The sequence below is a fragment of the Phoenix dactylifera genome, chromosome 2 (assembly GCF_009389715.1).
Source record: "Phoenix dactylifera cultivar Barhee BC4 chromosome 2, palm_55x_up_171113_PBpolish2nd_filt_p, whole genome shotgun sequence".
Lineage (NCBI taxonomy): Eukaryota > Viridiplantae > Streptophyta > Magnoliopsida > Arecales > Arecaceae > Phoenix > Phoenix dactylifera.
The window spans coordinates 9,680,075-9,703,040 of NC_052393.1; the positions used below are offsets into that span (position 1 = coordinate 9,680,075).

The following is a 22,966-nucleotide window of genomic DNA, read 5'->3' on the forward strand; positions in this document are numbered from 1 at the left end:
AATCCTCGGTACAACTTCTGGAACCGGTCGTTCACGCGTTGCGCGCCAGAGATTGAAAAGCTTTTTGAATCAGTTTCAAGATCTTGTGGTGGGCCGAAAGCTGTGGACGATGGTATAGTCTCCAGTGGCATTCCCGATGGCAACCACTGAATGACCAGAGACAAGGTTAAACCACGTTTACACGATTTCATGAAATGAAAATGTCTATACGTTCTTCAGACAGCGTAGCTTTGGTGATGATTATTTGTACAGTAGATGAATTAAATGAATCCCTTCTGGTGCTGGTGCCATTTTAGAGTCATCAATTTGTGCAGCCTGTCTTGAGGTTGTGGGATTGTGGTGGTGTTTTTATAAATCAAATCTGAACTGGCACTGCATTGAAGTAATTGAACTTAGAGAGGTGCATAATGTGTAACGACTGGGTTGAAAAAAGAATCGTTTTTTTTTATTATATAAATTTTAAATGATTCATTGTAGACGAAAAATGAGTTAATATTATGTCAAAAGCTTTCCAGATGCTCTCGAACAAGTTCTGATTCGTTTGAGCAGCACGAGACCTTTTTCCCAATTTAGGCATACAATAATATCTGAATTTGTTGATGTACGGCTGATTAATGTTTCATTTTAGAGAAAATGGTGCAGGACGGTGAACTGTGGATCCATTTTGTGTGGTGCGCTGAAAGTCATGGTTAGACGAAAACCAGCATCCAGGGGAGTTTTCCGGTGCTGGAGATTTTGTCGAATGCTTTGTTGACGGTGGCTATTTTCTTGGCCGCAGCTGCCTGCTCCTTCAGCTTCTTCTTCTCCGCCTTCTTCTGCGTCGTCCTTATTTTCCTCTGCATCTTCTCCATTGCTCTTGATCGCCTCTTGTCCAGCTTAATCTGCTCATTGTCATAAACCAAGCGAGTTCCCGTGAACTCTATATTTATCATCTCTTAGAAGAAAAAAAAAAGGAAAATAGACCGTTAGCAGGTACAAGTTATTGCCTCAAATTCCTTCATGTCCATCTTGGCCCTAGTGATCTGCTTCTTCTCCCATTCGTCTATGGCCTCCGCCTCCTTCCTAAGCCTGTGGATTTGGACCTAATTAAAGCCCCGGAACCGGAAAACGTCACATAGAACTACGGAAAAAAATAAAACAAAGAAAGGAGAGCATATACTTGTTCATGAGCTTCATAGTTCTGGCTTCCTTCCATGCCATTAGCTTGTCCTCCATACCGTTTCTTCGGGTTTGGGCTGCGAGGCCGTGGTAAGGCCTCTCCCATGCCTGGGTCATCGACGCGAGACGCTCCTCGATCATGCTCTCCATGTCCGAGTTGTTGTCGCCGCTTCCGCTGCCGCTGCTACCGGTATAATACCCATCGTCTGCACCCGAATTCCATCACAGAGTCTCACATTCTGGGACCCAAATCAGATAAAAATCTTAAAGAGTAACAAACACAATATTTTGGAGGAATTGATCGTCTTACCACCAGACGACAAGCGAGAAGACATGGTAAGGTGGTTCCGGTTCTTGCTGTGCCCTCTGTCCTCCTGCTCTTCGCTGACGGTGGGCAATCTTCCGTCGTCGCTGCATTTGCTCGTCTCCAAAGAATCGTTGCGCTCGCGAGGGAAGCGGCGCCGCACCGTTCTTATAGACTTGAGCTTGTGATTGGGCTTTGGGGCGGGGGCTTGTATGGAAGAACCTTCACCCCCTACCGCCACGAAAGGGGAGAGAGAAGAAAAACATGATTCAGGTAATAAAATACATGAGAGAAGCAAAAGTAGGCAAAAGAAAGCAAGAAACGATGAACGCAAACCCACTCACCTCTTATCGCCATTTTCTTGGGAGAAGGGTGGTCGGGTGTCTTGGAAGAGGCCTTTCTGCGCTCCACCTTCGTTCCCTCTTCTCTTTCTTCTCCTCCTACCACTTCCTCGAGTGATGCCGACTTCTTGCCATCATTAGATATGATGCAAGAGCTCTAATAAACATCCAAAAAGTAAAAAAAAAAAAACGCGCGCGCGAGAGAGAGAGCGCACGTCAAGAAAACAAGAACAAAGAAAGGTTCTTGGAAAGGAAGAGGGAAAGAAAGAAATGAGACCTGGTTAGGGGTGGCAAAGGAGGAGGGGTCGTCGGCGGTGGCGGAGACCTGGGAGGAGAAGCAGCAGAGCTCGGAGGGAGGGGTGCAGGAGAGGGAGCTCACCGGGCTGCAGACCGGGGAGGGAGTCGGCGGGCAGTGGTCCATGAGAGAGCCCAGGCTGCTGAGACCCCCGCCGCAGCTCCCGAAGGACGACCCTCGCTCCCTCCCCATCATCATAGCCATCATCATCAGCATCTGGTCCGAGCTCTTGGCTGCAGAGGCCGAGGGCAGCGACTCCTCGTCGTCGGAGTGGGCGGTGGTGTTGGTGTTGGACCAGTGGAGAGGATGGTGAAGTAGGAGGTCCAGCCTCTTCTTGTTGCTGCTGCTGCATGGAGAGATGTAGTCCATGCATTGCCTCCGCCGCGACGACCGCATCTTCTTCGTCCTTTCTTTTTCTTGGATGACGGACGTACAGATGACTTCTTTCTTCTTCTTCTTGTTTCTCAGAGGGAGAGAAAGAGGGATGAGAGAGAGAGAGAGAGAGACTGGGGGCTGGTCTTGAGGGTTTATATATAGACTGAGGAAGATCTCAATCCAGACGGTAAACGGTTTACCGCGGCTACACTTTGGACCTAACATGTAAATATTGAGGGTGAACAGCTTACATCAGCCTTCCTGGAAAGGCCGAAAAACCCAAATTTATTTGTTTAATACAATTAACAATCTGTTATCTCTGAGAAACACGCACACATTACCAGTCTGGTGTAAAGAACTATAGTTGTTGCTTCGTAGATGTTCCAGGTGTGTGGTATTTATTCTAATGTTCGTGATTGGCATAGGGAATCTCGTACGTTTGTAAGCCTTGGACCTCCTCAAGCTCTCGTCCATCTATTTACGCAAATGACGACGATACAGAGCTCTCGCAGAACATGAATGACATTTTGTTGATCAGAGTTTGAGAATTTCAATAGAAATTTAATTGGTTCTTAAAGCCATTTACAGATATGGATTGGATTGATGTGTTGCAAAATGGCAAGACTACAAAATCTTCCATCTGCGTTCAAACAGGTCCTCCTTGAATTTAGCTAATATATCCAACGCAATATCATCTACACGGCTGAAGGAAAATGCAATCCCGATTTTCTGGGTCTGGGGAGGGAGTGTTTAGACATCAGCCATGTATTTTTACTGCTCATCTGCCAAATTCAAATAACCAGTTTGCCTCTATAGATCCAATCAGCAGCATAATTGGTGCTAATACCAATGTGAAAATCTCTGAATTTAGCTAATAATACATTAAGATAGAAACGTCTAATTTACCAGGATTGATGCTGTGCAGCTTGCAGACCTTATCTGGGTAATAAACACTGGAATTCCATCACTATAATAAAAAATTTCAGGAGAGATACATTTTTACTATCAAATCTGGTACACCACCAGAAATATACATCAAACAAAGAGGACACGACAAGTATCACATGTCATCTAGGCAGACTGAATATGAAACAACCAACTCTTGTGCTCCTTCCCCCTATAAAGCACTTGGAGAATGGACCAACATTGACTGACACAAAAGAAAACAGGTCAAATTTCTGCCAATATGTACACCTGTCGCACCTCATGATGGGATCCCAGATTCGTTGTAGCATAAGAATGTGGCAAACATGAAGTCTACAAAGCCCTGCAACCTTCGTTGATCTAGAAAAAGTGGAAATTCAGCAATTGTCATCGAGAGACTAAATATTTTCATATTATTGATTGCTTGCAAATAAAATTATGCAATGATGCTCTTTTAAAATACTTTCGCCAGTAAACTTGCAAACTTTAGAGGATATGCCAAAAGTCATCTTTGTGGAGCAGGTAGCCTTTGTGAAAAACTGAAACACCTATTTTTCTGATAGTTCATAGAAAATTGCTTTCAATGCCAGATAAATCAATTTCTCATTTGGACTAACAAAATTGCAATAATATGCAGTTGAAAGAAATGGAGAAAAAAGAATAAACAAATTAGCATCCGAGCAAATGTGCAGGCATAAGACATTACTCGTTTTATGGATGTTTAAAGATTAACTTGAGGTAATAATGGCAATCAATATCTCTGCCAACCAACTTTTTTTTTCTTAGATGTTAGGGAATATTTAGTGGCAATTACTATTCTTGTACCTGCTGTGACCCGATCAACAGCATTGTTAGCCTAGTTCTTCTCTGCCGGTGGCTTGCCACTTCTGCAGGATGCAGCTGAAACACCCTTTTCAATGCACTGAAGTTGGAAAATCCACGTAAGTTCCTGTAAAAATGTCATGCAGTGCTAGCAGCCACAATAAGAACAGTACAGAGATGGCCTAACTACTTCAAGTCAAAAGTGATTTTTTTTTACCCTTCTCTGTACGAAAATGTACATGGTACATTCAAGCATAAGCTAGGTGCAGTCATATATTAAGCATAAAGTAACAAATATCATGCTTGACTACCAGCAAAAATATCGATGTCAGAACACCATCAGGCAAATCAAAAATAGTTGGACATGAACACAAGCATCATGTCCCTACTAAATGAGTCCTCCAGATTAGCACAACTAGTACAACTACAATAAACCAGCACCTATAGCATGGAAATACATTTAAAACCAACATATTACTTGATTCAAAGAAAATAAATAATTAATGGGCTGTGATTTCTGACATAGACAATGAACGCACATAACAAATACATTGCAAGAATTATTAAGAAAATAAGTATGTGATCTCTGATAAATAGTCAACTACTGATTTGAGAGAAAAAAACATCAATAAAATATCATTAGCTTATTCTTCATTGGTTCCCATTGCATAAAACAACTTTGATGTGAAATTATCAAGGAGTTTCATTGATTATAAAAATCTGCACACTACTATTTCAAAAACAGTCAGTACATAATTGATGAAAGGAATTAACGTGAACCCCAGTTACCACAAAAAATATATCTAAATCCTTAACTCAGATCTAGGAAGCACGACTTCAAATCACATAAGGTGTTCATGTTGAATATTTATTGGATATTGATATCATATTTTTCAAAATTAAAAAAATACTCCAAAAACTTCTTGGATACACTTGAGGTATTTCCCTGCTACCTCAAAGAATGAGGGGCAAGACATGTTCTTTCTTTTTCTGATATTAACCTTTTAATAGTGAATGATTAATCTTGTAGTCGATGATGTTAGATTCTTAAATACGATTGTAAGGTTTACGATCAATATTTGAATGATTACTACATGATGAACTTGTAAAAGTTGTTATTATCTTGTAAAGTATCTTCTACATTATTTCGATAGCCCATTATGCTTTACGGATGCTTTTTTACAACATATACATGAGCATATCTACTTGTATATGTTCATACACATGTATAAATATATAAATATATATATAAATATATACATTCATTGTTGTAGCCCAGTCGTATCATATCCTACTTTTTCTGAGGTTTGCCATGTCAGCATATTGTATTGTGTTGTTTCTGTATCATGTGTTGGTGTCCCTTCTTCATCGACTCAAACTAATCTTTCCACTTGATACATATTTTCTTCTTTAGCTCTATTTTGGTCAAGTAAACCCAAACAAAAAGAATATATTGCGGTGACCAAAAATTTGACAATATTTATCTGTAATATTTTCAGTAAAACTGGGGTATCAAGCTACTGAATTGACTGCAGACAGGGAAATAACTCAACGAGCCACTTTAACTTTTAATATTATTACAATCGCCTAAAGTAGGTGGTTTCCCGAGATTATGGGAGGTTGGTTCCACATGGTAGAGGGTCTATTTCAGCAAATCAAACAAATAATATTAAGGTAATACACGTTGATTTTAATGACTCCTAAAGAAGGTATTATGTCCCTATTGGTTCCACATGGTAGAGGGTCTATTTCAGCAAATCAAACAAATAATATTAAGGTAATACACGTTGATTCTAATAGCTCCTAAAGAAGGTATTATGTCCCTATAGAATGTTAATAAAGGGTCACATGGCTTTTTCTGTCCTGCAACATGTCCAGATCTTGAGGCTCCGTGAAGTGATATATTTAGTACATCTTGGTCAAGCTTCTAGTCGATTTGAGGGACTTCATTATGTCAACTAGAACAAATTTATTGCTCTTTTTCATAAGAACATATAGCATACGCAAGCACTTATATATGCTTGAACAGTTGAACAATTTTTGACTGATAGTGTTTCAATATACTACAATACCTGAAGAAGAAAGTTGTGGAGCCAATCCAGTGTCTGAGGAAATGTCGTTGCAGAAATATGAGCCACTGTCAATCCCTGCTTCAAAAATCAAAGGCAAATTAAAAAAAAGAAAGAATCCTCTGCTTTCCAATGCATTTGATTTTTAAAATTTTCTCTTGGAATATGTTCAAGCACAAGATCAAAATAACATTTAGTACTGTATAGAATGTGCAATATCAAATAGAGCACCAAGTAATGAACAAAACATTTCCAACAGAACATAACGTTTCCCAATTGCTAAATTGGACCTATATCTGTTGCTGTAGAATATATTTTCAAGGGTCCATTTAGATTCAGAAAGCTACAGTGAGATGGTCGTTCTCAGGGAAAGATCCAGATATGGCCAAGGCAAATCTTGTACAACTCAGCAACACCAGAAACTTTGTGCAGATAATAGAATTATATTATAGAATGAACCATTAAAATGTACTTTTCAAAGCAGTTTGTCTACAAATTGTAAGACATCATAGAGCATTCTCTAAGAACCTTAACAACATTTTCTACCAGAACTTACAATAACATAAATCAGTAGATATGCGCTTCAAGATCCAAGCACTACATCTCAAACACCATACACAATATATAAAATTGGAATAATCAAAATATATGTGTAATTGCATATGACAGCACACTTCTGAGCATATAACATTGGATGGAAGAAATAAGTGTACCTGTGACTCAAAAGAGCAAAGATAATCCTGAATAGTTTTAAGATTGCTTATAAGCTTACTTTGATCCTGCAAAACAAGGAAAAAAAGTACCTCTGTTAAATTTTAAATATAGCTAATTTCCTTTTTTGCTTTTCGGTTCAAGTTACATATCATGAAGTACAATATAATAAATAATCAAATAAGAAAGTAAGCCTTGACATAGAAAAGTATAATCAACTATCCATTCTAGCTACTACAATATGTTCCCCTGAACCAGTTGAACCATATAATTCAGAGGACATACTCCACAGGTCAGGCTGCAACTCATGCAGAGCTTAAAGTGTGTAATTGCTAAGGTATGTGTTGAAATCACAGGTTAAAGTAGAGAAGAAAATAAACCAGGAATCCTTGTGGAATATCTACTCAGTTCACCGACCAAAAGAATATATATAGTTAACTGACTAATTCGACCCTAAGTTCATCAGCATCTTTAATATACATAGTAAAGGACCAAAATAACATCACCACATAATCTATTACTACGAAACAATAGAAACCTTCCTTCTTCCACATCATGGTTGCTTGATGTTACAATTGATGCCCGACCTCAACCATATGATGTTTAAGTACAAACGATAAAATCCCACAGCACCCATCACTTGTTCTTTAGACAGCTTATACCATAAGAACTAATTATAATGACGAAGGATAGTTTGACATGGCCAAATAAAATTATCTATCTTTCCATTTGTTCACAAACACCCATTGACGTGTTCTTGGAATAAATAATTCCTTATATGGATTTATTTTAAATTTGCCACATAAATGGTTCATCATGGAGCAAGAAACTGGAATGGATCAAAATTGGTGGACAAATGCATTGCTAAAGATGACTGCATATTAAATTTACCCATAACAGCAACACATAATGTACATACCTGCACGAGACTTTTACCCCCAAATGCTCTAGTGGCGATCCATTCCTCCAGTAATGCCTGCAGAAAAAAAAAGGATACATAGGAGCCAAAATATGTTTACCCAGATATAGAGAATAAAGAGAATATCTACAAATATTTATCAAATACTTACAAGTATGAAATCACACTACCGTTGGAACTAAAACATAAGTATTTAAAAGTTGAAAGCCCTATGCTATCCACAATCACATTGAGCCCAATATAGTTAATAGCTGCTCACTAAATATAAAATGTTAGCATGAACTTTTAACAGCTTGGGGCCTAAAAAACTGATTTTGCCATCATAATATGTCAAACCAAATACATCTAAACAGTCAACTACCTAATCCCAAATTCGCAAAAATGCCCATAAGTTTTTGTTGAATTACACAAACAAACATCATAGATTGATCTACAAACCAATGGCAACACACCTTGAAAGGCAAAAACAAAAACAAGGTGAAGCGGATGGGAAAAGATGTAGTAGGGAATCAAACATTCTACATGAGCACAGCAAGATAAGATTGCAGAGGTGAATTCAGAGTAACTAGTAAATGTAAGGACTAAATGAGCACCTTAAGCACAAGAACTGCAATAGCAGAGGATAAAGTGATGGAGAATTGATAAAGGCAGGTCAAATTTCAGTTGGCAAGAACAAAAGGAGAAGGAGACCAGGAAACAAAATGAAGAACTGGATGCTACTTGTGGGAGCAGACTTGAAGTTGTTACCTTGATAGAGGATTAAGTTTCATAAAGTGTAAATGGTTAAAAAGCACTTTATGATTAAAAAGACTCAAACATGATCCTAATAGATGGCATGATGATGGTCCATAGTGTAACTGACTATCCGACAAGCAATAGCTACAGCCATAAAAATATAAGCACTACCATAATATATGTTCAATCACAAACCAGAAAAAAGCCAAACCTTGTGATCAAACTCCACCATCTTCAAAACTATAGGTATGATTATTGGTTCAGCAGCAGATCTTTCTTTCTTCATGGAGTTACTGCTTTCTAAGTCTAATTCTTTATTAGGTTCACCTGGAAAGTCGCAAAGTAATACTTCAGAAGATAGCAAAAAAAAATTTAGATATCAGTCTTTCTGTTCTGCAAGATATAGGGAAAACGTTTAGCAAAAACAAAGTTCAAATTAACTTTTGTACAAAAGCATCTCATTAAAAAAAAAAAATCTTCTGCCTTGTTCCATATTTGAGATAGATAATGACTGAAATCCACCATCAACACAAATTTCATAAGACAACCTTGAGATTTAGAAGAAGATGTCCCCCCAGTTTCAGAAGCAGATGTCCCCTCCCCAGCTTCTTCCATCTCAGGACAACACTTCTTATTTCCAGAGTGGTCCACATTTGTGGAATGGCGTTTCTCAATGCCAGAAGCATTTCCTAAATTATGTTCTATATTTGTTGTGATATCATTCGAAGCCCCACACTCTGCGTTCTTTTTGTGTGTGTCTACTGACTCTCTGTTCTCCTCGTCCATTAAATACATACTTGGATCCAAATGTATACCCTGCCACAAGAATACAGGTGGAAAACACAGTCAATGTAATGACAATGAATTAGCCAAAGAAGATCTAAAATAATAATTCATGACTGATAAATACTGCACAAGAACTTAAAAACTTCGATTGAATTACCAACCAATGCCAACTTGATTAGATAAAGACTGTTGATTGGGTTGATAGAACTTAGTAAGTTCATTGTTTGTGACTGGCTCAGGAGGAAGAATATTTGTGGATACCTGTGAATCCACCCAGTGACGAAAAGATTGGGATTATAGGTTTTGGTCATCCCCCAATGACAGATGCACCCAACTTTGGTTAATGCACCTCTAACTACATAATTGGTGGAGTGAGAATGATATGGGATAATATATAGAAACGGTCATCTTAAGTGTTGAAAATGAAGGCTATATTGTAAATTTGAAGAGAATCTACACTGATCTGTTGAGATGGTCTCGAACTTGGAGATCGATTTTAGAAAGAAATTTGATAGCAAACCTGTAAATTTAGATAATCCTTATTGTTTGAGATATTGGGTTTTGTCCCTAATGAACTAACGAGGACACTTGTTCAATGGATGCAATCTCTTATTTTAGATTCTAAAAGATTATGAAGAAGTTTGGGTATATGGTGGGCTTTTAGCTATACAATAGCAACACCGTAGAGTCAGCTCAATATCCTCCAAAGAGTTCGCATTACATATGGTATTGATTCTTGCACTCTACTTTTCGAATTCCTAAACCACCATAATATCGCAGTTTTGGACATTATCAAACTGATTTTTGTATATTTAGGCAATAAATTTTCCTTATAATTATTCTTCATGGAATGAGGTGGATCTAAAAAAGGAAATTAAATTAATGTCGAAGTATACTTACAACTCACTATCATTTCCTTGGTTAGTAATCAGAAGCATAATGTTGTACCTCCAAACCATATAAAATCAACTACTCGTGAGATTTCCCATTTATGATTACGAAGTCTAACTAGTCAATAATTCCTAGTAGTGATGCATGACTAACATCCATTAACATAGAAGTTCTGACTATTAAAAGTACACCTCAAAGTTTGCAGCTGAAAATGGAGGATTTATTGGCTGACTGATAAGATATTATCTCTTGGTTTTGATGACACACGTCCATCATATAATTTTATTTGATGTTCAGTTGGTTAATCAAATACATTCCAAGATATTGATATGGCATTAAAAAATAAGGGAAAACTAGTTTATTTTAGTGATAAAGCTTCTTCAAAAGAAAAAGATTCATATATTAGCCTGTTCAGCAGCATGTAACAATAGTTAACTCCAACATTATTTGATGTAAAAAGGGAATCCTGGATTATCAAAAACATAACTTTGAAAATCAACTGCATGAGCATGTTGACAATGTCACAGCGAAAAAGAAATTCATATATGTTACTTACAGATGATTTTGTACTAAAAATTTGTACATGTAGTAACAAACACAAACATATGAAATGTTTGTAGTTGATATAAAATGGCAACTAGAAACCCTTATGGGACATGCTTCTTAATTTGCAAGTAGCTTAAGGTGAAGACTCTTTCATATGATTAAATAGATTTATCATATGCATATAGAAGTCTACATAAAATTGCAAGGAACATGAAAATAATCTGGTGACATAGAAGAGTACAGCCGATATCTAGCACATCCAAGACTGATGAATGTCATCCTGTGGCTGAAATGGCTACTCTTACATAGTGTTTTTTTTGCTCTTTTTCCCCTTTATTTTAAAATAGGACTGGAGGAAGCCCATTGGTGCCCTTTACTCTTAAATATTGTAGTTCATATGTGCAACCACAAATTTTACACATTGCACCTAACCTTTATATTCCTGCATAAGAAAACATGAGTGCAGGGAAGCAAAAAATTTAAAAATTAACAATAGAAGTTAGACTACCACACCTCAATTATGATAGGTTTGCCATCTTTCATTGCCTTCTTTAAATCACCAGCCAATCCTAAAGCATACAAAGAAAAAGCTTTTAATCATGGTTGAGGGAGCCAAAATTTATAAACTGAACAGCTATATGGGTTATTCAAACATGAACCACTTTCTACATATGTAGGCATTCACAAATTATAACATCAACCTAGTAAAATATCGATAGATATAGACAAAAATCACTGAACTACCTTTACGAACAATCCTGCATTCCCTGCAAAATTCTGTAATAAGTTCTTCAGAAGAATTAAAATCTCGAGACCAGACTGGTGTGGATGTTAATGGGGCACTGCACAAAAAGTTAGAAGGCACCATAACTTTATCTGGTCCTTATAATTTAAAAGCAAAATAGTATGTAATTCCATTGGAGCATTTCTATGATTCTAGAGTCGTCCAGTTTATAACCGCTTGGCTAAAGCTCACAGATGCACCAAAATAGAGAGTATTACAGACCTATAACTTCCAGTAAAGAGGTCCTGAGACAAGTAACAATATCATTAAGCTGTATTTTTTGGAGATAAAGCACCACATGCAAGTGTACAAGGTATAAGCTTTGCTTAATTTTTTTTAAAAATTCTTTAATTTCTTGTTGTTTTGCATGTATCTTAAGGTAATATCCTTAACAAATAAGCATAATTTTCGGTCTTTGTATGATCAACAGATGATCCAGGAGTCTAATCATGGAGAAGAAAACTAAAAAGAAGAAGAAAAATAATTATTATATGATGAATAGATGATCTGTAAATATGAGTATAAAGAAGAAAACTTGTTACCTAATTTCAAGCTTTTAGCATCATCCTTAAAGCAGTGCTCAAATACTAGCGAGTTTACCTGATATATACCAGCTTACAGAAGAATCATTTGTGATTTTCCTTAAGTGTCTTAAAGTTTGGTTTATACCAAAGTTTTTACCAATTAATAGCCAGTAAAGAATGGTCACTCAAGAATAACTCCATAAAATAATGATTCACTATAAGCTTCCAGAACTTTTTCAGGACACTGTCATTTTCAAAAGGAAACTCAGAAATATTTGGAACTTTCCGATGCTGAGATATGAAGAGTTTCTTGTTGACAAGGTTATTACTCTGAGATATGGAGAAGAAAGCAGTTCTTGTTCCGTTTAACATTTTCAAGATTGTGTGAATTGATCTTCCCAGCCACTGGATAACGATTAGAAGCTATTACATGGGATTTGATCCACAAATTGTCACATTTACTATGTTGTGGTTTTTCTTGGTGCACTATAGTTCACACTACATAATCTTGAAGATAACGACCCTTGGGTCCTATTCCATGTAATCACTCAAGTTTCTTGCTATGCACTCTTTACTTTTGCTAAAGTTTGTCTTTGTATATTCTAATCTGTGGACTGTGTGTGTGTGTGTGTGTGTGTGTGTGTGTGTATGTTTTTGTGGACTTTATAATATATGCACGATGTAAACAGAGGCCTTTGCAACCACTACAGGTTTCTATGACCTGAATTGCAAAATAAAAATTTAAACCATTATTGCAATCTACAGGATCTGGAATGCCTACGTATGAAAAATCATGTTTATAAAACCTCTTGCCTATGCATCAACTCCTCCCAAATATATACTTTGAATGGCACTAAATGGTGTGTTGATCTTGTGGCGTTTTGATGCATAGGGGTCTCCAAACATATAATTTTCTTGCATTGGCATTTTAAGTTGCCTAGACCCTATCCAATGGTTTAAATATCCCATTTTTCAACCACCAACATTGATTTTTGCTTTGGGTACAAAGTCCTTCATATACCCATTGTGCACTATACATGAACTCATTACTACATGTATGTATGTATATAGATAAAAAATAAGTATATGTGTGTGTATATATGTATAGCCTGGATGAGAGGGAAGCACGATTTCAATAATTCCATTATCTCCAATTTTCATGATGATCTGAAGGCTAAAACCCTTAAGGGCTAATGGACTGATAAGGCCAAAACTTAAGAAATTAAGTTTTAGTATTCAGTTATAAATGTCATAACATCAGTATAATGGCTTGTAAATTAAATCAGTATCAAAAAATTGTCCTTATTGTATCATTTTGTGAAAAGCAAACAATAGATAAATCTTGAAATGGCAACAGTCTCACATAATAGCTGTTATCAGCATTGTATAAGTCAAAATGCATAAAAGATAGTTGTTCATATAGGCATCATAGATGTCAATAAATAACATAGGTAGCAAAGGCCGTGTAGCAACGATCCAGGACCTCGCCCAGGAAGGGCTAGCTTAGAAGGTTATTGATTGGGGTCCTCGGCCCAAGTACCCCAGACCTTTCCAATGAACACCAAATGTGGGAATAAACTCATGCCTACACAGGTCCTCACACACTCATTAGCCTTGTCATCCTCGCAAAGGAAAGGGTTCAATCACAAATACCACGACTAGCTCGTGGTCAGTCTCCAAAACGAAAGAGTCCATACTGCTATAGCACCAAGCACATGGGTTGTGGGCTGGGCAAAAAGGACCTGTCAGCTGGAAGGTTATTAATCAGCTTCCTTGGCCTATCTTAAGTACTCAATACCTCCGCATTTTGGGACCAAACATTCGCCTGCATGGGTCCTCAATTCTCAGATGTTACCAGCCATTGTAACTGATATTATGTTGTCATTCAGCAATAGTGGGATTAAGTGGTTTGACCTCATATGTGCCTTGCAAGATATCTAAAAATTTTAAAGTTTGTACACTCAAATTACAGTGTATCTATACTATAATTTAAGGTATAGACTATTAAGCGCATAAATTGGGCTATTTTCCTTACTAGTGAATTACTGAATTTAATATAATCAATCCAATACCTACCATGCCGAGTTATTTCTGATATAGAGTTGCAAGAAGTTGATATTTGCAGTTGGAAAAGGGAAAACAAGAAGCATTCACACCCATTTGTCCATTAGTCAGAGATTAGATAACGGAAGGAGCATGAATAAATTTTATAAGAAAATCTCACATGGAATGAACCTGGCAAAAGAAATTGTGAGATCACTTACTCCGTCGATGTGCGCAATAATTCATACACCATATCTGTCTGTGTGATAAAGAAATAAGTTGCTTTACTAGCACTATTCTACTTGTTCTCAAAAATGTTATCAAGACTTCAAAATCCAGTTAAATTCATGAAAAAAAGTGACATACCTGCAAAACATTTGGTAAGTTTAGTCGTTGTGCTAGTTGTGTGGCAATTGTAGATTTTCCTACACAAGCAGTTCCGCAAACGAGAATAACCAATGGTACTCTTTGGTGATGAAATCTAAAAGACAATAACCAAAAGAAAAACAAAGGAAACACAGGTCACTGTAGGGGTTCTTTGTATCTAAATATATCGATCAAACTATAAATTTGCATCTCAACAAGGATAACATTTTAATGGGGAAAAAATTCTACAGATAGGTAATCATAATACAGTGAAGATTGATATATATTACATGCATTCTTAAAATGACACTTGTTCAAATAACTTATGATGCAGTCATGAAACATATAAGCTAGTTATTGTGTTTAAATATTCAAATGGATCTATTTAGTCATGCACAAAGCAATTAGACTAGACAAAATACACAGAACAATGCTAGCAGCTAAAGGATAATATATATACTTAAGTAATAAGAGATTCCATATTGCCCATATTGAATTCATCCTTGGCAGCCAATACCGGATGGCCTACACATCAGCCTGTTGTCAAAAGTATGCTCATCCAACACACATGGTGATCTTTAAAATTAAGTATATAGGGAAGCATCTTCAGGTACCAAGGATGAAATAGCAAATTAATTTTAAGTGAACTTTTGGTGCATATGAACATGTTTGTACAAAAACAAATTAAAAAAATACAGAAGTATTATATAAGTTACAAAGAGAACTAACTAATTTAGTTATAACCGATGTTCATGATATTAAGCATCTAGCCAGTACAGTTTCTACAAGAGTTTGCATGCTCCGGGATATTATATTTCCCTGATCTCCAGAAAATTTTGAATGCACTGCATCTACTGATCAAATATTTTACTTACCTAGTCATCATCTTATAGCGGTTTATGTACTCCTCTCCATAACCCCGTCGCTCCATAAGCTGCAAAGGGAACTCAATTGAAAGCTAAAATTATTTAAATAGTTCCATAACTTAGATATACATTTTAAAAAAGAAAAAAATCCACTTAAATGCAGCACAAAAGAAATGGTTAGCTGTGGTCAAGGATCATTCTCTTGATACAGCATCTTCTTTAGCTTGAAATTGATATTATCCGGTTGTGCCCACAATTTTTACTTCCACTGTAGTGTTTCTCACAGAGCAATGTGACAATATATCTGTAAGGATCTGAATTCATTTTCTAGCAAATTAAAAGAATTTCAACTGATTTCCATGCAACAATTTAAAATATTTGGATCAGATGTGTTCCAGATAGAAGTGAACCATATAATTCACCTTCAGACAGTATCATGATAAGACATGGATCTTTAACTACATCTTTCTGAAAGTAACATGACGCTTATGAATAGATAAAAGAAAAACCTTCTAAGACAACATAGCACCAATTTGTGCTAAACTCCCTCTAAAATAAGCTAAGGTATAAGGCTCATGAAAGTCATTATTGAAGAATAAACATATATCAGAAAACAAGAATATGAACTGCTCTGCACTGTTAAGAAATAAATGGGTCCGGGGAAAGATAATTTAGATAATACACAGATCAAATGCTATTTCTAAGAAACTGTTGGTTCATGGTACTGATTGTTATGGTCCGTGCCATGCAACAGTGACAATCTAAAATGTGAGAAATTTAGAAGTCAAAAATGTTTTATGATGCAATGAGCCAAGTTCCTTCGTTTGCTGAAACATCGAAAGCCAAACAGAGATTAGTTGTTGAGAGGAAATACCTTGAATAAATTAGCTTCCAAATCAGATTGTGAACTGCAAAAATAGTTTAAATAAGAAAGAAATATCAATAAATACCGAAACAAAAATTAATTAATACTTGCAAGAAGGATGCAGTCAATAAGCAAATTTACAGATTCAAGTGCCACTCCAAGAACATGATTAATAATCTTCACAAGGAATCCAGTAACAAAGTACATTGACTCTGTTCCTGGCAAGCTATCATCATCTATCTCTGTGCAGCAGTCTTCATGTCCGGTCATGTCCAACATATGCTATGACTATCTGTAATATACAAATGCTAACGTTGTTTTGAGTCTTTTAATTGACTTAAGAAACCATGTCAAGCATGAAATAAAAGTTGACCCTCTCATACATAACAAGATCACCACCAACAAAAATCCCTCTAGAATCCTAAATTTTGAAATTGAGTATCTATAACCATTAACAATGATAACATTAGTATCGCTCTGATTTACCATTATATAGAATGCTAATATCTAGTGAACCTCTCTGTGTGTGTGTATGCACATATGCATTAGTGTAGTGTGAGAACTATAAGAAACCTAATACATGAAGCTTAACATTACAAATTTGAGAGGCTTTGCTCTTATTTGGAAATTTGCTTCTGTACTTGTTTCATCTCGATATCCGATCCCAACTAGTTTGGGATTAAGGCTTAATTGAGTTATACCTGTTCTATATTAATATGGAGCATCAAAGTCAAGCCTTTTTTTTTTATTTTCACTCGCACGCCCCATGGTTTTGTATCATGCCTGTTAAGTTGCCTAATGGTTCAGATCCTATTATATTTATTAATGTATTCGATTCTTTTTTATCAGAATTCATAGAACCATGCTCTTCTATAATTTATTTACCTTAATAGTGCTATATATTGTTAGTATTTGTTTTGTCATACAAGGTATCTAGTTCCTGTTAAACTTAACCACCAACAAGCAAACTTAAGAGGATACACATGATATTGGATGGTTTTATGAATTCTTTGTCTGATATGACAATTAAAGATTAAACATGAGCTTTTAAAATTACAAAATTCTATAGCAAAAGTCTGGAATAGAAAATAAAAGTCAACTACAATATATGCATATTGACATATATAAAGAACAAAAATACTTCTTGCATGTATATTGTTCAAGATTTGGCATGGTAGGTTCACATATTTCTAGGATGAAGTACTCAACAGCAAGAGAACAAGATGTTCAAGCACATCCTCATGCTTAAACACCCAAATGCACATACATCTTACCAATGTAAATAAAGAATTATAACATACAACCTTTTTTGTCAAATTCTACATTCTGAGACCTGAAAATACATGAGATCTCTAAAAAGTATAGGCATGTGATGCTTCCTTTGCTAAATATCAATGAAGCAACTGAGAACATTTTCCCAAAATCTTCAAGGGAGAAAATTGATGCAGCGCAGTTCAGTTATCAAAGTTCATTGATTAGTGATAAAAGAGATGGTTGTGCATAACGTACACATCAAGAAGGCTATTGTCTACAAGCAGCTTTTTGAGTTCAAGCGCAATCTTGATAGCAACATGATTAGGAATCTGGAAAAAAGAAGTCCAGAAATAAATTACTAAATTCTGTTATCAGGTTATAATGATATAGCTAGCTCATTATCATGAGCTTCAGAAAGAGAGATTTCAAGAAAAGCAAGAAGGTAATGATTTTGTACCATGAGGTCTCAGTGAAGTGCATCCTCATGAAGAAGCCTTTTCAGATAACAAAAAGTCTTCATGTAGCAAGCAATGTACGGACATAATGGACATCTTTAAATTGCAGAATACATAACTATGCATATCAAATATTAACTATGCATATCAAATATTAATATAACATCAGAGAACAAGCGTCATGGCCATAGTGAATAGGTCAAAGTTCAAAGCACCAGGCATTCTCCCCATTTTTTCTTAACCCCCAAATAGGAATACTGCACTATTAACATGCATAATTCTTGTACATGCTAGGAAAAACAGTCCCATGCTCTACAAAAGGAGAATGAGAAAAACTGACTTCTTTTGCCTTCAAAAAGGACTGCAGTGACTTAAATTCCTTCATGCTCTATATTGAGGTGACCCTACACGCAAGCTATTCCAAAGCAGTTATACAACAAGTAGATTAGAATTGTGACATAACCAAAGCTATCATATCATGGGTTCAAAATGACTCCAATTAGCTAAAGGACACAAAAGTTCAAGCCTCAAAATCCACCTCAATCATCTATCAAAAATTTATTGTCCGTGGACCAAGAACATGTTAGTTTTACTTGGTAAGCTGACTTGCACTCCAAAAGGCAATGTTATTCGTGCTATCTTGTCAAATTATGGGTCTTTCCCTGGAACATGCCACTGATTTGTAATGCTACGAAGGGCAAAGATGAAGATGTTGGATCCCCATCACTACCACGACAGGATGTAATCACACTTTTATGATGGATATTAATAGAAGTGATACTTTCCCTTTGCCTCTGCTGGGTTCAAGTATGGCTTATTTTCCTTGTAGATGGTGGTATCACATGCATGCAAGCACACAAGGCCTGGTAACAATGTGATGAATCCAAGACTTGCATGTACACAAGCATACACAACACGGACACACATCGTCCACATGCACACACGAGCACGAACATGTATGATGTAGGTATTCTTTAATTTAACATTTCCTTTGGTATCTTATAAGCTCCATCTTCAACTACAACCAGAAATCATGTAGCCTAATCTACTACTCATCTATCCAACCCAAAAATTTGTTTGCACGACACTTGAGCTATTTTTGCATATTGCATAATAATTTTGAAAGGAAATAGTGAAAGCAAATACAAATAACACTATGTCATATTGTTGGTCAGAATGAACGATTAAGATACATATCGAAGTCATACACCATATGACATGAATAACATGTGATATACTGCAGGAATACATGTTTGCTATTGGGGGTGTATCGTGTATCCACCTACATCATACAGCATTGAATAGCTTGGCTTATCCAATAATGTACCATTTTTGCAAGGAATAATACAAGTCAGAGCCATCTAGGACATATGCAAACCACCCAAAGACAATAGAACCTCTCTCAAGACTGTTCACCATTAGAAAATGCTCAGTTCCTTTCAAACCCTCCAAATTCAAGTTTACACAAGACGAGTTTGGATATTTCATTTCAAAAGTGCAGTGTCCCTTGAATATAGGATCACTCAACAACTCAAATAAGTTAGAATAGGTTTTGGTATCTGTCTTTTCCTTTTTAATAATTCTAACATACATATTCTCTTCTTGTAAAAAGCATGGAAGCATTAAGTTAGAGAAAAGTAGATGAAGGGATTACTCCCTCAGAATATAGAACATAACTAAACTATGTCAAGGCCAGGTCATATAAACAATAAAAAGGTGGAAGATCACACCAATAAATATGTTGAAAACTTGAACTTAATGGACTTAGCAGAATGGAATCTGGTGAGAATATATTTCTCAACAATGTTAGCAACATTTGATGGATGATATAGTGCCTAATATCCAATAATTAAATAGAAACAAGAAGTTCACATGAAACATCAAAAACACATCAACCAAAAGATACATGCCGGCACCAGATCCAGTTTGCAACACAACAGACAAACATCTAGTTGATCCCAGTAGATACTTCCAAACTCAATCAGGTTGATACCGCATGTTAAAGGACATTCAAATACATGGACTTAAGCTTCCCGCAGTCTTAAAATACCTGCTAGTGAAGCAACCAATTTAGACCACACAAAATTCTCTTAAAAGTTTACGTACAAGGATAATCAACTCATAGAAGAATCAAAATACTATACGAAGAAAAATTAAAAGAAAATCTTTTTTTTTTCCTAAAGAATCTAAACAAAGAGCGAGGGTCAATCCAATAACTATAGAGTTAGGTTACCAACAAGATAAATATTTCCACAGAACAAGCAAGCATAAGTTTACATAAAAATAAGGAAGAATCAACTGATAAAAGAGCAATAACCTTCGTTACAGTTAACATCCTGCTGAGAAGGAATCTGGACAGAACATAGTAATGATCTGCATTGTCCCCAAGCCATACTTTCACCTAATCGCCAAAATTCCAAGCAAATTGCAAGAGTTGATGAGAAAACCAAATAAAACCCATATCAAGAACTCAACAGAACGATGTATACCCAAATCGCCGCGATTCCAAACAGAAAGAAAGGATTGACGAGCAAATAGCGACAAACCCCACATCAAGATCACGAATCCAAGAAAGAGCACCAAAAGATTGCTCTTTTGGGTGCGGTGGAGGATCGGAGCAAGGGTTTAACCTTGACGAAATCGTATTTGGAGGAGGCGTTTCGGGCGGGCAGCGAGGGGGCGGCTTCCTTCTTATCTTCGGACGAGGATTCTCGCGGGGGAGGAGCATGGGAGAAGGCGGACGGCACCTTCCCCGTCATCTCGCTGAGGCTGCGGCCCAGCATGCTGCTGCGGATCGCTTCGCAGCTCTCTCCCTCTGATGATGCCTCTTTCATCGCTCAACTTCTCTCCTCTTCCAGGACGCTTTCGGTTTCTCTCGGGGGTTCGACGGTGCCCAGCGCCAACTGCACGGCGAGTCGATGGTTTCTGGAATTTTACGGATTGTTTCTGTAACGTACGCCACAAAGATATTTTACATTTAACTCCCCGACTTAGTCGGATATTTGTACATTAGATAGTTAATAATTTGTGGAATTTATGCGTTGTTTTCTGGCTTACATGTAACGGTAGTTACGCATTGTTTACAAATGTACCACCGTGAAAGCCGGTAGGGAATGTTGTGAACTGGTTGAGAGGAGAGAGAAGAGGAGAGAGAGGAGAGAGAGGAGAGGAGAGAGAAGGAGTGACTCGGGATGTGTGCCTGGGTGTGTTAAAATTCGTGCGGTGGGTGGGGTATTTTCTCAAACATCTGGTGAGTGACTGTGAGGGGGAGGGGGGGGGTCATCCTCGCTGGTGGGGAGCACCAAGCTCCTTCCCTCTGGTGTGGCACCCGGCCTACAGGGGGGATGGCGACGCAGGGGACTCCGGGTCCCAAGGATGCAGAGGCGGCCATGGGGGACAAGCAACGTCCGGGCGAGAAGAGCCGGTCATGGGCGGATGTGGCGAAGGGCCTTCCGTATGTGGCGAAGAGTCTCCCGAAGGCGCCGTTATGGTCCAATCACCAAATCTCTGCCGCAGAGTTGGAGTCCCTGAAGCTCCGATTCAGTGGAGATCCCGCCGGAGAAGATGGAGCTGGCTAGGGCGGCCTGGCGCGACTCTGCTGTTATCATGCGAAGCCTAGGGCGCAGAGTGCCGGTGGAGTGGATCTGCCGGGAACTGCGAGTGGCCGGGAAGCTCGACTACGATGTCGAGGGCTTCACGATGGCAGAGGAGTCCTTCGTCTTCCGCTTCAGGTGCGAGAAAGACCGGGAGGCAGCAATGGAGGCAGGTCCCTGGCTAGTGGCAGGGCAGCTCCTAGCGATGGAGCGTTGGCGGCCTAACTTCGTTCCGGGGGCCGAGCAGTTGAGGCGGGCGGTTGTGTGGCTTCGACTCCCGAGCTTGCCGACGGAGTACTGGACTAAGGAGCTCATCTGGTACATTGCGGAGAAGGCGGGTCGGCCTCTGGCGCTGGATAAATTCACCGATCAAGGCCGGAAGCTGGGATTTGCCCGCGTCAAGATCGAGGTGGACGTGTGCGAGCCGCTCCGGCCGGGGACCTTCATCCAGGTAGGCTCTGATTCCCTCTGGCAGGCATTCCGGTACGAGAACCTGCCCGGGTTCTGTTTCAGGTGTGCCAGGATCGGGCACGGTGAGGGCGCTTGCCCGTTCCCGTCCACATCCCCGGTGGGGGCTGGTGTGCAGGGTGGCCCTCCTCCTCAGGAGCCGGGGGCGGAGTTGAAGGAGGGGGACCGCCTGGGAAGCCGGTTGCCCTTTGGCCCGTGGCTGTCCACCTCCAAGATGTGGCAGCCGAAGGGGAGCAAGCCGAAGGGGAAGCAGACCGCAGTCTCGGAAGGGGCTCTCTCGCCGGTCCGGGCGGCCTCCGGGTCGGGGCCGAGCTCCCCTTCAGCGGCGATACCCTCTGCTGCGTCGCCCACGGACACGGAGGGGTGGCAAAAACCCTCTAAAGTGGCGAGGAGGAGGTCGCCGGAGAAGGAAGCGGTGGGTGGGGAGCTGATCACTGAGTCAACTCCTCTTGACTCGGGGTCCGGGTTGAACTCGGCATCTACTGCAGGCCGAGTGGCAACTGGGCGAGTTGAGGCGAGCGGGCCGGGTCCTGGGCCATCCGTGATCCTACCCAAAGTGAGTACGGGCCAGGCTAGAATGGGCCAGAAGAACGACTCTGGGAGGGATTGTGGACAGGGCCCAAGCCCTATGAAGCGGGCCCGCAGCCCGGCAAGGGGTTTCAGGGGACTGCAGGCGAGACGGAATTTGCCGTCTCAGATCCCGCGGTCCTCTTCTTCATCTTCCTTCGATGATCCGCAGCACCGACGGAGGGTGGAGGGTAGGAGGCACTTCAGGAGTGCTTCGTTGCCTCCGGCTAGGGCCCCGAGCCGGCCGGCGACTGGTGTCGCCCCAACGGGTGAGGGACCCGTGGTGCCAGTTCCGGTGGCCTCTT

At 38.8% G+C, this 22,966-nt stretch overlaps 2 protein-coding genes across 9 annotated transcripts in view; one reads left to right on the forward strand and one right to left on the reverse strand.

Annotated features, from left to right (window-relative positions):
* Positions 1–529, forward strand: part of LOC103716554 (CCR4-NOT transcription complex subunit 1-like) — a 31,683-nt gene extending 31,154 nt beyond the window's left edge. For all 4 annotated transcript variants that reach the window (XM_008804591.3, XM_008804592.4, XM_008804593.4 and 1 more), the window contains one exon: positions 1–529. In XM_008804591.3, the coding sequence (XP_008802813.2) occupies positions 1–150 (150 nt within the window). In that variant the 3' untranslated portion in view covers positions 151–529.
* On the reverse strand, positions 434–20,976 carry LOC103716556. 5 transcript variants are annotated; one of them, XM_008804595.4, is made up of 16 exons: positions 20,664–20,976; positions 20,351–20,434; positions 17,834–17,907; positions 16,334–16,367; positions 15,469–15,527; positions 14,594–14,708; positions 14,449–14,486; positions 11,621–11,718; positions 11,390–11,445; positions 9,202–9,469; positions 8,865–8,980; positions 7,919–7,975; positions 7,002–7,067; positions 6,292–6,366; positions 4,223–4,346; positions 3,326–3,757 (listed from the first exon to the last, which is right to left on the reverse strand). In XM_008804595.4, exons 1-15 carry the CDS (start codon positions 20,865–20,867, stop codon positions 4,254–4,256), a joined length of 1,437 nt encoding a protein of 478 aa, XP_008802817.1. In that variant the 5' UTR covers positions 20,868–20,976; the 3' UTR covers positions 3,326–3,757; positions 4,223–4,253. The 5 variants fall into 5 exon arrangements, with proteins under 5 accessions (XP_038976494.1, XP_008802817.1, XP_008802820.1 ...); XM_008804598.4 differs by having other exon boundaries at positions 14,449–14,482; positions 14,594–14,652; positions 20,664–20,933; XM_008804596.4 differs by having other exon boundaries at positions 4,223–4,319; positions 20,664–20,933.
* Between the last annotated feature and the right edge of the window lie 1,990 nt (positions 20,977–22,966).

Excerpts from the sequence above, each read along its gene's own strand:
- LOC103716556 (XM_039120566.1), bottom strand. The coding sequence starts at position 2,698 with ATGTTAGGTCCAAAGTGTAGCCGCGGTAAACCGTTTACCGTCTGGATT. Across the intron at positions 1,961-2,080 it reads CCTTTGCCACCCCTAACCAG|AGCTCTTGCATCATATCTAA; the intron begins GTCTCATTTCTT and ends GATGTTTATTAG. Across the intron at positions 1,069-1,159 it reads ACTATGAAGCTCATGAACAA|GCTTAGGAAGGAGGCGGAGG; the intron begins GTATATGCTCTC and ends CCAAATCCACAG.